Source organism: Panulirus ornatus, chromosome 66, assembly GCF_036320965.1.
Source record: "Panulirus ornatus isolate Po-2019 chromosome 66, ASM3632096v1, whole genome shotgun sequence".
NCBI classification, from domain to species: domain Eukaryota; kingdom Metazoa; phylum Arthropoda; class Malacostraca; order Decapoda; family Palinuridae; genus Panulirus; species Panulirus ornatus.
The window spans coordinates 23743533-23760790 of record NC_092289.1 but is presented as its reverse complement, the minus strand read 5'-3'; the positions used below and the strand labels follow the sequence as shown (position 1 = coordinate 23760790).

Below are 17258 nucleotides of genomic sequence, written 5' to 3'. Positions count from 1 at the left end.
TTCTAAGTACAAATGATATCCTGTATAGTTTTTAACATTTGTATGCTCCACCAGCCAACTTGCGTTGAGCCACCATTAACCCAAGCAGAAATTTTTGGCCAAACCCTTTTGTATAAAAGACATTTCCTTTTTTTTTTTTTTTTTTTTTAGGAAAAAGGTGCACAAAGAATATAAAGGCCATTACTTTTCTGATGGGTTACCTGTCCCTAATTTAGGAAAATCACAATTTACCAGGCTGGCTAGTCCTAAGAACTGAATGGAAAAATTTTAACATTTTACGTATGTATACATTTATCTTTTATTATACTTAACTGCCGTCTCCTCCTTAGCGAGATAGTGCAAGGAAACAGATGAGGAATGGCCCAACCCACCCACACACACATGTATATACTTAAACGCACATATACATACACATACATTTCAACGTGTACATACACATACATGCACAAACATATACATACACACACACACACACACATAAATAAATATATATATATATATATATATATATATATATATATATATATATATATATTTTTTTTTTTTCGCTGTCTCCCGCGTTTGCGAGGTAGCGCAAGGAAACAGACGAAAGAAATGGCCCAACCCACCCCCATACACATGTATATACATACGTTCACACACGCAAATATACATACCTACACAGCTTTCCATGGTTTACCCCAGACGCTTCACATGCCCTGATTCAATCCACTGACAGCACGTCAACCCCGGTATACCACATTGATCCAATTCACTCTATTCCTTGCCCTCCTTTCACCCTCCTGCATGTTCAGGCCCCGATCACACAAAATCTTTTTCACTCCATCTTTCCACCTCCAATTTGGTCTCCCACTTCTCCTCGTTCCCTCCACCTCCGACACATATATCCTCTTGGTCAAGCTTTCCTCACTCATTCTCTCCATGTGCCCAAACCATTTCAAAACACCCTCTTCTGCTCTCTCAACCACGCTCTTTTTATTTCCACACATCTCTCTTACCCTTACGTTACTTACTCGATCAAACCACCTCACACCACACATTGTCCTCAAACATCTCATTTCCAGCACATCCATCCTCCTGCGCACAACTCTATCCATAGCCCACGCCTCGCAACCATACAACATTGTTGGAACCACTATTCCTTCAAACATACCCATTTTTGCTTTCCGAGATAATGTTCTCGACTTCCACACATTTTTCAAGGCTCCCAGAATTTTCGCCCCCTCCCCCACCCTATGATCCACTTCCGCTTTCCATGGTTTACCCCAGACGCTTCACATGCCCTGATTCAATCCACTGACAGCACGTCAACCCCGGTATACCACATTGATCCAATTCACTCTATTCCTTGCCCTCCTTTCACCCTCCTGCATGTTCAGGCCCCGATCACACAAAATCTTTTTCACTCCATCTTTCCACCTCCAATTTGGTCTCCCACTTCTCCTCGTTCCCTCCACCTCCGACACATATATCCTCTTGGTCAAGCTTTCCTCACTCATTCTCTCCATGTGCCCAAACCATTTCAAAACACCCTCTTCTGCTCTCTCAACCACGCTCTTTTTATTTCCACACATCTCTCTTACCCTTACGTTACTTACTCGATCAAACCACCTCACACCACACATTGTCCTCAAACATCTCATTTCCAGCACATCCATCCTCCTGCGCACAACTCTATCCATAGCCCACGCCTCGCAACCATACAACATTGTTGGAACCACTATTCCTTCAAACATACCCATTTTTGCTTTCCGAGATAATGTTCTCGACTTCCACACATTTTTCAAGGCTCCCAGAATTTTCGCCCCCTCCCCCACCCTATGATCCACTTCCGCTTTCCATGGTTTACCCCAGACGCTTCACATGCCCTGATTCAATCCACTGACAGCACGTCAACCCCGGTATACCACATTGATCCAATTCACTCTATTCCTTGCCCTCCTTTCACCCTCCTGCATGTTCAGGCCCCGATCACACAAAATCTTTTTCACTCCATCTTTCCACCTCCAATTTGGTCTCCCACTTCTCCTCGTTCCCTCCACCTCCGACACATATATCCTCTTGGTCAAGCTTTCCTCACTCATTCTCTCCATGTGCCCAAACCATTTCAAAACACCCTCTTCTGCTCTCTCAACCACGCTCTTTTTATTTCCACACATCTCTCTTACCCTTACGTTACTTACTCGATCAAACCACCTCACACCACACATTGTCCTCAAACATCTCATTTCCAGCACATCCATCCTCCTGCGCACAACTCTATCCATAGCCCACGCCTCGCAACCATACAACATTGTTGGAACCACTATTCCTTCAAACATACCCATTTTTGCTTTCCGAGATAATGTTCTCGACTTCCACACATTTTTCAAGGCTCCCAGAATTTTCGCCCCCTCCCCCACCCTATGATCCACTTCCGCTTCCATGGTTCCATCCGCTGCCAGATCCACTCCCAGATATCTAAAACACTTTACTTCCTCCAGTTTTTCTCCATTCAAACTTGCCTCCCAATTGACTTGACCCTCAACCCTTCTGTACCTAATAACCTTGCTCTTATTCACATTTACTCTTAACTTTCTTCTTTCACACACTTTACCAAACTCAGTCACCAGCTTCTGCAGTTTCTCACATGAATCAGCCACCAGCGCTGTATCATCAGCAAACAACAACTGACTCACTTCCCAAGCTCTCTCATCCCCAACAGACTTCATACTTGCCCCTCTTTCCAAAACTCTTGCATTCACCTCCCTAACAACCCCATCCATAAACAAATTAAACAACCATGGAAACATCACACACCCCTGCCCGCAAACCATATATATTTTTTTTTTGCTGCTGTCTCCCACGTTTGCGAGGTAGCGCAAGGAAACAGATGAAAGAAATGGCCCAACCCACCCCCATACACATGTATATACATACACGTCCCCACACGCAAATATACATACCTATACATCTCAATGTAAACATATATATACACACACAGACATATACATATATATACACATGTACATAATTCATACTGCCTGCCTTTATTTATTCCCATCGCCACCTCGCCACACATGGAATAACATCCCCCTCCCCCCTTCATGTGTGCGAGGTAGCGCTAGGAAAAGACAACAAAGGCCCCATTCATTCACACTCAGTCTCTAGCTGTCATGCTGTCATGTACATATTCATACTTGCTGCCTTCATCCATTCCCATCGCCACTCCACCTCACATGATATGGCATCCCCCTCCCCGTGCACGCAGGAGGTAACGCTAGGAAAAGACAACAAAGGTGAAATTCATTCACACTCACTCTCTAGCTGTCATGTGTAATACACAGAAACCACAGCTCCCTTTCCAGATCCAGGCCCACAAAAACTTTCCATGGTTTACCCAAGACGCTTCACATGCCCTAGTACAGTCCACTGACAGAATGTCGATCCCAGTATATCACATCGTTCCAATTCACTCTATTCCTTGCATGCCTTTCACCCTCCTGTATGTTCAGGCCCCAATCGCTCAAAATCTTTCTCACCCCATCCTTCCACCTCCTATTTGGTCTCCAACTTCTCTTCATTCCCTCCACCTCAGACACAAAAAAGAATATCATTACCAATATTTTTTTGTTGTGAATTAAGAGTAAAGCATTCATAGAATAGGATAAACAGATTAAATGCTGATTGGCCAATCCTAAGTACAAGCAGCAAAGGTGCTAAAGACATAGCAAATCCCTAGAAAAGGCATGCAACCATCCACAATGACTTGTTCTTTGTCTGGGTTGCAATCTATGGCTGGCTAATGGAGCCTACTGTGCGGATGGAATTCAATTTGCAGTTGGAGAGCATGTTGCATGGACTGAGCACATAGTACCCTACTAAGCTTGCCTTGATTGAAGGCAGTATCACCAGAAGGGTGTATTTCTTCAGTAAGTCCAATAACACAAGGAGTTAGCTTCGATATAGCAAGTGTGAGATATGTCAGGAATGTGGATGTAAATAATGGTGAGGATATTAATTCTTAGGGGAATGAGGCATATAATAAGAATACTGCAATTCCTGTATGCAGTTGATGTGCAGAACTAAGAGTACAGTTGTAGTAAAACCCTTTATCATCATTACAGTCATTATAAGATATTCTGTTAAATTAGTTGGCCTATATAGGATTTCAATACATTTCATGAACAACTTGTTATTAACTTCCTACAAAATAATGAAATTTTTTTTCATCTTAATACTTTCTTTTAATGAAATGGTGCTATATATTTTTATACAGTTATGAAACCAAGAACAGATAGCAATAGTTTTGTTAAACATTCTAAATGTATGATGGTGATTAATGCTTCTTTTTCAATTACAATCCACTGTAAGTATATGAATGTCTTTCAGATTCTACCTATGCAATATACCATACGGATGGAAGAATTTTCTTCCATATATTATCAGGTACTGTTACAAAATGGATTTATTGTGGTTTTCATTGGTCTACATACACCTAAATGTTGAAGAGTATTCTGTGATTTATTAAATATACCGTATAATTCATTTTCAAGTTCTGTGAAATTCTTCCATTGATAAGATTTAGTGATTTGGAATGTCATTCTTGATACGTGTCCCTTCAATTCAAGATGTTAATCACAAGTGCAAGTTCAGGATACTGCAAATCTTATTTGATAATTGTTCTGTTAAGATTTGAAAGAAAATATGAACTACAATTCATATGTCACAGTGTTATGTTGATTTATTATTGCTAGTAGCACTTTTCTGTCTTTGTTGTGTTTGGGCTCACCCACAGTGATCAGTTTTGGATTATGACCTTTTTTTATTACTGATATCATGTACAATTTTTTTTAACATTTTCCCATTGGTCTTGTAATGCCCTTTCTCTTTGCTGTTGTACTTTAGGTCATCCATAGTGATCATATCTGGGTATGACCTTTTTTGTCACTCATGTACAAATTCTTTTTACTTATTTTCCTGTTAACTTTGTAACTTGATCTGTCTTAACGTATGAATTAGATTTATCAACTACTTTTATTATCAGACACAGTATTGTTTGAAAATAAAACATCAGAATTATTATATAGTATTAGTGAAAAAATCAGCAAATAATTACATGCTATACTTCAGCAGATTCCACTGCCACTTCAAGTTTATAATGTTAATTTCAAGTGACCTGTATAATTTAATGATTTAGGCAGATTGTTTATGATGTGATTAAAAAAAGTTTGATAAATTTCTAGAATGAAATTAGGGTTTGTTACTACAGTGAAATCTCCCAAGTATTATGAGTAATCCAGACTTATGCCAATTCAAGACAGTTCTGAAATCAGTTATTCCAAGTATAAGAAACCAGAGTAAAGCAGCAAGCTACCAAGATTATCCCTGCTCTTGTACAGGTCCTCTGAGAGCTTGATTCATGGTCACAGGTACAGGCCCTCTGAGCGCTTCTTGAAGACCTTAACTTATTAAGCTTAGAAAGCATTTGATAAAGTTCACCATCACAGATGACTTGCCAAAGGTAAGTTACACAGTACAGATAAACAAAGAACAACAATCAATGGTCAGCTTCAGAATGGTTAGACACTGATACTGGGCTGTTTCAAGATATAAAAACTTATAGATGACACCAAAATGGGAAGTAAAGCTGCAATAATCAAAATATTTTGTTGATTCATTACACTTTCTGATTCTTTCTTTTAGTTCTTTTCATTTCATATGAGTGTGTAATTCCAGTTCAGCATCTAAGTACAGCACAGGCCACTTCAAACAGGAAATGACTGATTATAGCTGCAAGCTGACTTGGACAAACTAATAGACTGGGTTCAGTAGTGTCAAATAGATTTTGATATTCATAAATATGAAGTTGTACAGAAAGAGTGTAGTAATCTTCAATACCCTAAAGCCAATCTAGGGATGAGTTGCAGTGAAAAAGGCAACTAAGATTTTAGGCCTAATAGGTAAGGCATATAAATCCAAGCATGAGAAATCCTCACTTCTTACAATATAAAAGTACACCCACCTTGAATGTTATGTTCAGTTTTAGCAACCCAACCAGAAAAATACATAAAATTGATATTAAAGTTGCAAGCTATCCAGTTTACAGACTGGAGAAACAAATCCTATGAGAACTATCAAAACAACCTTACTATATTTAGTTTAGAAGAGAAGTGGTTGAGAGATGATATTCAAAGTTATCAAAGGCTTAGACAATCTAATCCAAGTTGCAGTTTAATGGGGTCACAGATAATAAAGAACAAAAGAGTTGATATGTTGGAAACGGTATGCTTGATCAAGAACAATATCTGATTTGAGGGGATTGACTTGGTAAGAAATAATGGGGTAAGAGAAAGGTGTGGTAGCAAGAAGAGTATGATTGAGAGAGCTGAAGAAAGTACACTGAAATTATTTGAACACATGCATATGAAGAGAGACTGACTCAGAGGGTAAACACGACAGAAGCTTAGATAACAAGAAGAAGAGGACCAAGGATGAGATGGATAGGTGAAGTGATAATTGCAATGAGCAGAGCCTGAACATGCACAGGGTGAAACATGCATGGAACAGAACAAAGAAGGGATTTTGTATAAAGGGGTAACATGATGTCAATGGGCTAAATCAGGGTATGTGAAGCAATTGAGAGAAACCACTGAAAGGTGTGCGGGGCTTGGTTGTGGATTAGGGGGCTATGTTTTGGTGCATTACGCGATGTAGGGAGTGGATGTAGGCAAAGGCTATCCTTCATATTACTGTGAGACGGGGGAAACTGTGAACATTTAAGAAAACAGTTTTTCTTCAATGTATATGTTAAAATATGTAATGACTAATTCACAGGAACAGTTGAAACTCGATTAATACAGTTGAAAAGAGACTAAGTGAATACTTGGTCCCTGACTGATGTTATTTGCACCTCAGTATCTAGAAAAGTTTATAAGCATTTTTCCATAGCTACCTCTTGTTTTCTAATCTTTCCACAGAAACATCTATTTTTCTGGTCTCTTCTACCATTCTTACAGCCTCAAAAGGACCCAATTGGTATCTTGATGGTTGCATCCTTTGTATTTATCATTGCCTCCTCTGCAGAAGTGAATAACTGGTTATCCAACATCAGGAGGATTTACTTAATGATAGTCCTAACCATCTAACAGAATAGCCTCATCTAGTGCTCTCAGCTAACTCAGAATTTCTAATTTCCACATAAGACAGCATGAGGGGAAAACTTATATGATGAACCAGCTTACAAAAAAGTATCTATAAACCTATCTATATCTCAGGTGCCTGTTCCTTCTGGAACTTCCTCAATGGGGGAGGGGGGTGGCCTTGACAACAGAATTTCCATAACTAGTGAATTCCAGTGCTGCTTCTTAGACTTTATTGCCACAACCTTAACAGGCCACTGTCAGAGGTTAACTATATTGCACTGTTTGCAAAGTGTCCTGCCTAATGGTCCTGCTGAATACCACCTTATGTGTCTCCCTAATGTTCCAGCCTTCTACCTTCATCGAACGCTCCTTCATTATTCACTGTTAGTACTGTCTGTCATTTCTCTTGTTCAGGCAGTGGCATATTAACCTTTGATAAGTTATGTGTACTGGGGTCATATAATGGAATTTATTTCAGCATTTTCATCCATTTAATTTGTGGTTTCCATTTCTCATTTGTATCAACAATTATTTAGAAATTCACAGTATTTTTAGTTTACCACAGCAATTAACTAAAACTGAATTAATTAAAGTTCTTTTAACCAGAATGTACTCATCACACTAAAAGCAAACAAAAAGCATATGTATGTATGCTAAGAAATTTATTAGGGTGTACTTAGCTGTTCTATTTTTTTATATGCCTTACTGTTCTCCTCAGCTCCTTTGTATTGTCTTCCCCACTTCTATTCTGCAAATGAAGAGGGCAATAGAATACATAGTATAAAATGAAGATAATTCTAAACATACATGTCCAGATTACAGAAATCCCAACCTATTGAACCAAACTTTGAATCTCATTGCTTGAATATTGCATTAGAAAAAAGGATCAAGCTAAGCAATGTTATAATTAAGCTGCTTTAGGTTACATACCAACAAAACAAGGCATAGCCAATTACTCCGAATGTATGAACCATTTACAGTGTTAACAGGTTGAATATTGAAGTTCGTAACAGACATACAAATTATCATTTCCTAAACGGAAGCATCACTAACATTAATAATCATTTCCAAAAAAAATCTTACAAAGTAATGAATAAAAGAATTTGCAGGCAACCTACAAGAGCAGTTATGTATCTGATAAGAATCTGAAGATTATTGGTGGTACAATTTACACAAAATATATACGTACACAGTAAGTAAAAAAATTAAAGATACTGAATATGTTGAAAACTATGACAGCTGTTCCTTGTAAAATATTCAGAGACGAGCATAATTATATATATATATATATATATATATATATATATATATATATATATATATATATATATATATATATATATATATATCACTCAGACATATGAACAAAATCACTATAGTTGTATAACTAATTCATCGATCAACTGAAGCGGTTTGAATTATATTTTTGTGATATATGCTTAAACATTTTATGAAAGCGCGCCACACCAGTAATACGTTATATATATATAACTCTATGACACTAGGAATTATGTATCTAACTGAAAAATGTAAAATATTTTGTGTATACAGCCTAAGTCACTCGTAATGCACTCATATGTAAACTTTTCTGCTAATATATTAAAGTTTGGAAATCAAACCTTTGATCCTCGTTATCAAACATGAACGTTCAGTGATACGGATATATAGAGTATAGATAACATACCTAATACATAATGATGGCAACACACATTTATATCATATATATATATATATATATATATATATATATATATATATATATATATTATATATATACATATATATACTTAGATAGATAGAAATATATAAGTACGTTTCCCATGCGTCATCTAACGGGCAACCAACATGGCAGCTGCCGGAGAATGGGAATTAGTAAGGAGTTCGAAAAAAGGCAGAAGTGTTACAGTCACAAATGGAAAACTTAAGAAAGAAGAAAAGAAACAGTTCATTCAAAAAGCTCCTCGACTCACACCAACAGGTACAATGAATTTAGTGATTAACATTGCTGACAGGTAATATGGCTGATTATGTTACGCGGGGTTTTGGAATTAAGTTGGAATCATTAATTAAAATGGTCAGCAACATTGGAAAGCCTGCATACATCCAGTACAGGATTATATCCCGGTTCGGGTTGTCTAGGATATGTTTCTATATATATGGCTAGACTAGGTAAGAGCAATTTTTTTTTTTTTTTATAATTATGGAAGTAGAGGAAACTGTAGATAGAGAATTTGATCTACAGCGAAACTACGTTCTGGAAATACTTTTTTAGTGTACTATCCTTCAAGGATACTGTATTAGTGTTGGTTGCCTACGTCCAGATCTGTACTGTGATTAATGTATGTATCACGATATTGTGGCTCATGAATAATATAACATTAGCTAATACCCCTAAAACTTCACCAGATGGCACTCGTTAGCATATACTGTTGATGAGTTCTGAACATTTTCACTTGGTAGGGGGTTCCATATATTCATAACCCTCTATAAGCAGTGTATTTTCTCATATATAATCACCATACTTCCTTTTGTAGCCTAAAATTGTACCCTCAAATCATGCCAGTACTGCTTTTTTCAATATTTCATGGTCCATGTTTTTCAATATATTCTGGTTATGATCTTGAATCCCTAATTGATATCAAGATCTCTATAATTAATGAACTCCAATAAACTGAAATGTACAAATACCCCCAATGAATGTCAGTAAATCTATTTGCCATTTGCCCATCTTTAGAAACAATGGAGGTGTGGAACAAGGATATATATATATATATATATATATATATATATATATATATATATATATATATATATATATATATATGGCTTCATTAGGCAACAGACACAAGAGTAACAGTTGCTGTTAATTAGTGATACACTCCCACCTGAAGGTTGTAATTACTTCCTTTTCAAACTGAGGCCTAAATAAAAATTCTTGGTGTAATTTTTTTCTAAAATGTCCAGTAATTTCCTAAGAGAGAAAATGCTTTTCATTTGGTTAAAAAAGGCTTATTTTTTAAAAAAGAAAGGTAAATGTGGTATTGCATCATGATTTTGAAATGATGTTATAGAAATGCCAACAGAAAAGCAGCTAATTCAGTATAAACTTAATTAGTTGACTGGGTTCCAACAGTATTAACAGAAATGAGAGAGTAGACTTAGGGGGAAAGGCCAAAGGCTGTAAATTTGCCCACCATGGAATAAAGAGTAAGGGGTAACTTGATCACAACCTTTTAAATTTTTAAAACAGATCAGTGACATGGATAATGAACAGTTCTTTAAGAGATGTAGAGATAGAGCAACCAGAGTACTTCTATGGCATGAGTGATAGATGAGTGGAGTAGATTGACTAAGGACATGGTTAAAGCTGACAGCATATATATATATTGTATCACTGAAGAGAATGTTTAAGAGATGGAGTCCCACAAGAGTAAAATCCTCGCTGTACAATACAAACAGGTAAGTACATTAGCACTGTACAACAGAATCACTCAGTAACCATAGCAAGCTTCGAGGAGTGGATAAACTGATTATTTACCAATATTTATTTTGCCAACTGGTTTACTTTCAGAACTGCTCATTATCTCTTCTTGTACCTCAGCATTACACTGAATTAGTTTAAGGTTCATGAGGCAATGCCTCCTATTGTCTGGGGGTTAGACAAGTTGATTGGTTTGACTCTCGACATGACATACACCCTGCATTTGAAGACATCAACAGGAATGACTTTTCATGAAACTTTTTATTGATCACAAATTATATCTCTATGAATGTCAATATTTGCCAAAGCTTTTCTTCAACAGGAAGTCAGTAAAATGAGCAATAAAGTGGAAATAAAGGAAAATAAGTTAGTTTACATAATATTGTTTGACCCTATACTATAGTGCTGACTAGCAGACTACATATGTATGTTTCTATATTAGATAACTGATAGTAGGGAGGGTTATGAAGAACACTGAATGTGTGTGGTTAACATAAAAATCGATGAAATATTTATAGAAATAAACAAAACTTATGAAGACCTGACTTTCCATGTTCTTATACAGTATGACGTGTTTTCTGCCATTTTCATCTTATTCCACTCCTTCATACTTTAAAATCTTGTGCAGGAGGAATTGAATTGGCTGCACCTGGCAAGGAGAATCGCAAGCCAAAGTCACCCAAAGCTGTGAGTACACCAAAGAAGAAGAAACCAGAAAAGAAAAATAATGGTCCTCATCAACCTGGTACCTTGGAGGAAGCAGTGTGCAGGGTACGAAACTAAATATATGTATACTTAATTTTATTAGTTCGTAGTATTTGCTTCCAGAAAGATGTTTTGAGGCTGCTAAAGAAATTATATCAGTTCATGAGAGTAAGTGAAGTGAAGGCTTAATTTTGTATTTAACCTAATGAATTCTGAAGTCTCATAATGCTTATCTTTCATTCAAACAGCTGAGAGTGGGAGAGATGCAGAACCTGTTGGATGTCGTTATGTCACGTTTTCATGACTCTCCTTTGATCTGGTTGAAAGATTTGGCATCCTATTTAAATGTGCGGGTTAATCCAATTCACTCACCGGATCCAGCATTCAGGGGACACCCAAATTCATTTCCAGCATCTCTTTTACGTTCAGAAGTTAAAAAGGTAAGTTTTTCTCTTTTATCCCATCCCAGAGCTTTAAATACTGCCTTTTGTACCAGGCTATGCATAGTTCCCAATATTTCCAGTGTTCAATTTGATGCTGATATTGATAGGAAGGATACATACAGGTCCCATGTATTCTTTTCCCAGGACCATGGTTCCGAGATTCAACTTTTTCAGATTTTTTAACCAACATTCTTGGTATTTTTATATCTGTTGTTGTAAGATCACCACAGCAGTGTTATACATGTACATACAGCTAACTTGTAGGCAGTTAAACAGGAGTCATGTGGGAATACTGTGCATTCTTAAGTGAAATAATGAAATGGAGTGAAAAATAAATCCTCATGGTCACATTCAGCTTATGGCTTTTTTTTTTTTTTTAACTCTGAAACCACATGTATGTGTGGTTTTGTGATACAGCATCCTTGAACACTTTTTCCCTCATTCTGTTCATAACTATCCTTGTTATGTATTGCTCATCATTGCTTTCATAGCCACTAGTGTAGCAATGGATGGGTGAGCAGTGTGACAGCCCTGAGTGGCACTTACTCGGGGTGGCAAACTTGTTGTCAACAACATTTACTCAACATTCCCCTTTTTAATTCTGTGATCATGGAAATAATGCTATAGCTTATTAGTACTGTGAAGTGCAACAATTTTTTTTTTTTTTTTTTTACCAGCCCTTTTTGATTTTGTGATCTTGGAAATGCAACTATAGTATATTAGTATTGTTAGGTGCAAATATTTTTTAGAATTGAGAATTTTGCAGCCAGTGATCAGAAATTTTTCACCCTACAGATGCTGGTGAACACACTTTCTGGTTGCAGTGATAATTTGCTGGCTGCATTTCACAAGCACTGTGTTACATCTATGGTTCAGGAGCAAATCAAAGGTCTTGGTGTAGCTGGTTACAAGCTGTTTATTCAGGTGAATAGCTGCTCTTGTATTGATATTGAATGCCCTTTAGAATTTTTGGATAATAATTCTAGCCTTTGCTTAATCATAGCAGTCTTTTGAAATATTTTTCAGTTTATATGAATATATAATGTGACATAGTGTGTGAATAATGAAAATTATTTGACAAATATGTTACAGATGTTTGAACAATTTAGGGACAATGATATGATACGTGATTGTATATTTTCTCAGATCCTGTCTATTCACAACCCACATGTGGGTTTGATGAATTTGCCTTTGTATTGTGAATTACGACAGAGTATCCAGAATCAGACACCTGCTTGTCTCTCTCTGCTTTGGGCTATTGGCCAGTCAGGTCTGGATGACTTTACTGTAGGCTTGAAAGGTAAGTATATGGTTGCATGTATAAAGGGTGGTTCTCTAAGCCCTTTCATAAGTTGCAGCATGTATTTTTGAGACAGTCAAAAGGGAAAATGTTTATATGACAAAATGTTAAAACTCCCATAGTTCCCTAGGTACAGCACTTGAAAGTTGTTGAATCAAAATTGGTGAGATTGGAGTGCAACAGACATGGATTTGTTATGGCTTTGTTTTCAAATCTACACACACATTACTAAACTGTGAGATGCCTTTGCAATACTATTTTAAATGTTCAAAACTATAAGAGAGAATTACAGAGACTAAATGAGTGTGTGTGACTGAATGGTGGGTGACTGTAGTTTAAGATGAGGGGGTGGGGGTGTTATTGTGGGTTGGTTGGCTTAAGCTGGTAAACACTTCCATCTATGTCACAGCCCCAGACAGACTAGCACCACCAACAAGAGTGAGTTTGGTTAATTCATGGATTAGGTTAGGTAATTTTGAGGGCATTGCCTATAAGCCCCACCTGAAATTGTTAGTGCTATTAGTCTCATTTGTGACAGTTTCAGGAGCCCTTTCCAAGTAAATTTGAATGAGTACACAGGTAATGAATATATGGATATGCACCTCGTATTGGGGTTAGCAGGAATTAATTCAGTGGAAGCAGTGCAACCGTATGCAGATTGTAGTCCAAAACGAAGGTTGGCATATCAACCCATGTTCCTAGTGGTCCATCAGAGGCTAAGGGATACAGATTCCTTATATCTACATACCATAGATTGGTATGAAAACACAACTGCTGTAGGCTTGACAGAAAGGGGCAGATTCTGAACCTACCACAAGAGGACCCTAGCTCAAGCACTTGAACATTTGCTGCTACAATATATCTTTAACAAGCAACTGTCTGGAGGTGTCTCTGTGAACAGCGACTGTACCCATCTCACCTTCAAAGAGTCCAAGCTCTGAATCAAGCTTACTATCCTTGATGAATAATGTTGGTGATTTTTATGTTGCTTTGTTGATAACCTGTTCGCAAGTAGTGTTATTTACAAAGGAACAACCTTTACAAGGGACAGTGCACACACAGACTGAGGAAAATTCTTATTCAACAGTTAGTACAGCAGGTCAGGAGAAATTTTCAGTCAACACACTGCACGTCGACCCCAGTATACCACATTGTTCCAATTCACTCCATTCCTTGCACGCCTCTCACCCTCCTGTATGTTCATTCCATCCTTCTACCTCCAATTTGAACATTTTGAAGATTATAATATTTAAAGCTGGTTACAAGGATAGTGGAAGAAGTCGAGCATGTTATTTCAGGAACCTCCACCAAAATGATAACTTTATTATTACTGCTCTCCTTACAGTGTGGATGGAGCTTATGGTACCGCTGATTGGCTTGAAGAACTACTCTGCATATGTGGTAGAATATGGAAGCTCTGTGTTTAGGGGAGGAGGGGGAGGTGGAGCAGAAGATTGTGGGGAAGTGTTAGGTGCACGTGAATTCTTCACTATCTTGGACTTCACTTGGTGTTCTTCTGGATTTCTGCCCAAGCCTGTCCAGAGACAGCTGTTTGACCTCTACCCAAAAGTTAAGGTAGTTATATATTGTGTGGCTAAAATGTCTTCATTATTCCTCACATATGGAAAGCTGCTAAAAAGGAGGATCATTTATCAATAAAGACAGAGGTATCCAAATTTTATGTAAAAGACAAGTAGGAAGTGCTTGAAGTGGATTAGTTTACAAGTGAACAGTGGTTTCATATGCACACATCTACTTTGTAGCTGTCATGTATAAAGTATTGAAACCTGCATTGACAGGCAATCATCAAATCCTGTTTTGTGGATTACCTTTACCATTTCATATGTCCTGGTTTAACCACCGACAGCATAGGCCTCCTAAATCATATCAGTCCAGATCATTTTGTCATGTGATTAGATTTTCTGCACATCATGCTTGTCAGTGTTCATGGAAAAAGTAGAAATATGTCTATCTCAGATGCCCATCCCTTCAGGAACTCCCTCATGGGGGTAGCTACATGGAAAGTGTCCATAACTGGAGAACTCCAGTGCCACTTTTTAGCATGTAGTGCCTCACCCCTAATGAGCCAATGGCAAAGTGCAGTGTTCCCAGAGGCAGCTTACTAATGTTCCTACCAAGCTCCTGTCTATGTTCCTGCCTATTGTTTCTACATAATTTTTCTACCTAATGCTCCTGCCTAAAGTCAGGGCTAGAGCATAGCTTTCAATACTGGATTATCTAGTGTTACAAAGATAAGGCAAATATGTATGAAAATATATTTATTATATATTATACTGGAAACAGACGAAAGAATGGCCCAACCCACCCACATAAACATGTATATACATACACGTCCACACACGCACATATACATACCAATACATCTCAACGTATACATATATATACACACACAGACGTATACATATATGCACATGTACATAACTCATACTGTCTGCCCTTATTCATTCCCATCACCACCACGCCACACATTTAATAACAACCCCCTCCCCCCGCATATGTGCAAGGTAGTGCTAGGAAAAGACAACAAAGGCCACATTCGTTCACACTCAGTCTCTAGCTGTCATGTATAATGCACTGAAACCACAGCTTCCTTTCCACATCCAGGCCCCACAGAACTTTCCCTGGTTTACTCCAGACGCTTCACATGCCCTGGTTCAATCCATTGACAGCACGTCGACCCCGGTATACCACATCGTTCCAATTCACTCTATTCCTTGCACGCCTTTCACCCTCCTGCATGTTCAGGCCCCGATCACACAAAATCTTTTTCACTCCATCTTTCCACCTCCAATTTGGTCTCCCACTTCTCCTCATTCCCTCCACCTCTGACACATATATCCTCTTGGTCAATCTTTTCTCACTCATTCTCTCCATGTGACCAAACCATTTCAAAACACCCTCCTCTGCTCTCTCAACCACACTCTTTTTATTACCACACATCTCTCTTACCTTATTATTACTTACTCGATCAAACCACCTCACACCCCATATTGTCCTCAAACATCTCATTTCCGGCACATCCACCCTCCTCCACACAACTCTATCTATAGCCCATGCCTCGCAACCATATAACATTGTTGGAACCACCATTCCTTCAAATATACCCATTTTTGCTTTCCGAGATAATGTTCTCGACTTTCACACATTCTTCAACGCTCCCATAACTTTCGCCTCCTCCCCCACCCTATGATTCACTTCCGCTTCCATGGTTCCATCCACTGCCAAATCCACTCCCAGATATCTAAAGCACTTCACTTCCTCCATTTTTTCTCCATTTAAACTTACCTCCCAATTGACTTGTCCCTCATCCCTACTGTACTTAATAACTTTGCTCTTATTCACATTTACTCTCAGCTATCTTCTTTCACACACTTTACCAAACTCAGTCACCAGCTTCTGCAGTTTCTCCCACGAATCAGCCACCAGCGCTGTATCATCAGCGAACAACAACTGACTCACTTTCCAAGCCCTCTCATCCAGAACAGACTGCATACTTGCCCCTCTTTCCAAAACTCATGCAGTCACCTCCCTAACAACCCCATCCATAAACAAATTAAACAACCAAGGAGACATCACACATCCCTGCCGCAAACCAACATTCACTGAGAACCAATCACTTTCCTCTCTTCCTACACTTACACATGCCTTACATCCCTGATAAAAACTTTTCACTGCTTCTAACAACTTGCCCCCCACCCCATGTATTCTTAATACCTTCCACAGAGCATCTCTATCAACTCGATCATATGCCTTCTCCAGATCCATAAATGCTACATACAAATCCATTTGCTTTTCTAAGTATTTCTCACATACATTTTTTCAAAGCAAACACCTGATCCCACTTCTGAAACCACACTGCTCTTCCCCAATCTGCACATATACCTACATTTATCAACATATACATACACATACACAGACATATACATACATACACATGCACATATTCGTACTTGCCTGCCTTCATACATTCCTGTCGCTTCCCCATCCCACAGGAAACTGCATAGCAACCACCTGCTTCAGTGAAGTAGTGACAGGAAAACAGACAAAAAAGGGCTACATTCGTTCACACTCAATCTCTTACTGTCATGTGTAATGCACCAAAACCACAGCTCCCTGTCCACATCCAGGCCCCATAGACCTTTCCATGGTTTACCCCAGACGCTTCATTATTTTTATATACATTT

The 17258-nt window shown here is 38.1% G+C and overlaps 1 protein-coding gene and 1 long non-coding RNA gene across 4 annotated transcripts in view; one reads left to right on the top strand and one right to left on the bottom strand.

The window, feature by feature from the left end:
* Window positions 1–7771: 7771 nt before the first annotated feature.
* On the bottom strand, window positions 7772–8791 carry LOC139746771 (uncharacterized). The gene is made up of 2 exons (XR_011712224.1): window positions 8744–8791; window positions 7772–7872 (listed from the first exon to the last, which is right to left on the bottom strand). It is a non-coding gene; the product is annotated as an uncharacterized lncRNA (long non-coding RNA).
* A 153-nt stretch (window positions 8792–8944) lies between these two features.
* The window catches only part of LOC139746748 (transmembrane protein 214-B-like), a 51197-nt gene continuing 42883 nt past the window's right edge, over window positions 8945–17258 (top strand). For all 3 annotated transcript variants that reach the window (XM_071658252.1, XM_071658253.1, XM_071658251.1), the window contains exons 1-6: window positions 8945–9102; window positions 11234–11376; window positions 11559–11750; window positions 12549–12677; window positions 12900–13053; window positions 14399–14628. In XM_071658252.1, the coding sequence (XP_071514353.1) occupies window positions 8970–9102; window positions 11234–11376; window positions 11559–11750; window positions 12549–12677; window positions 12900–13053; window positions 14399–14628 (981 nt within the window). In that variant the 5' untranslated portion in view covers window positions 8945–8969. The remainder of the gene's footprint in view (window positions 9103–11233; window positions 11377–11558; window positions 11751–12548; window positions 12678–12899; window positions 13054–14398; window positions 14629–17258) is intronic.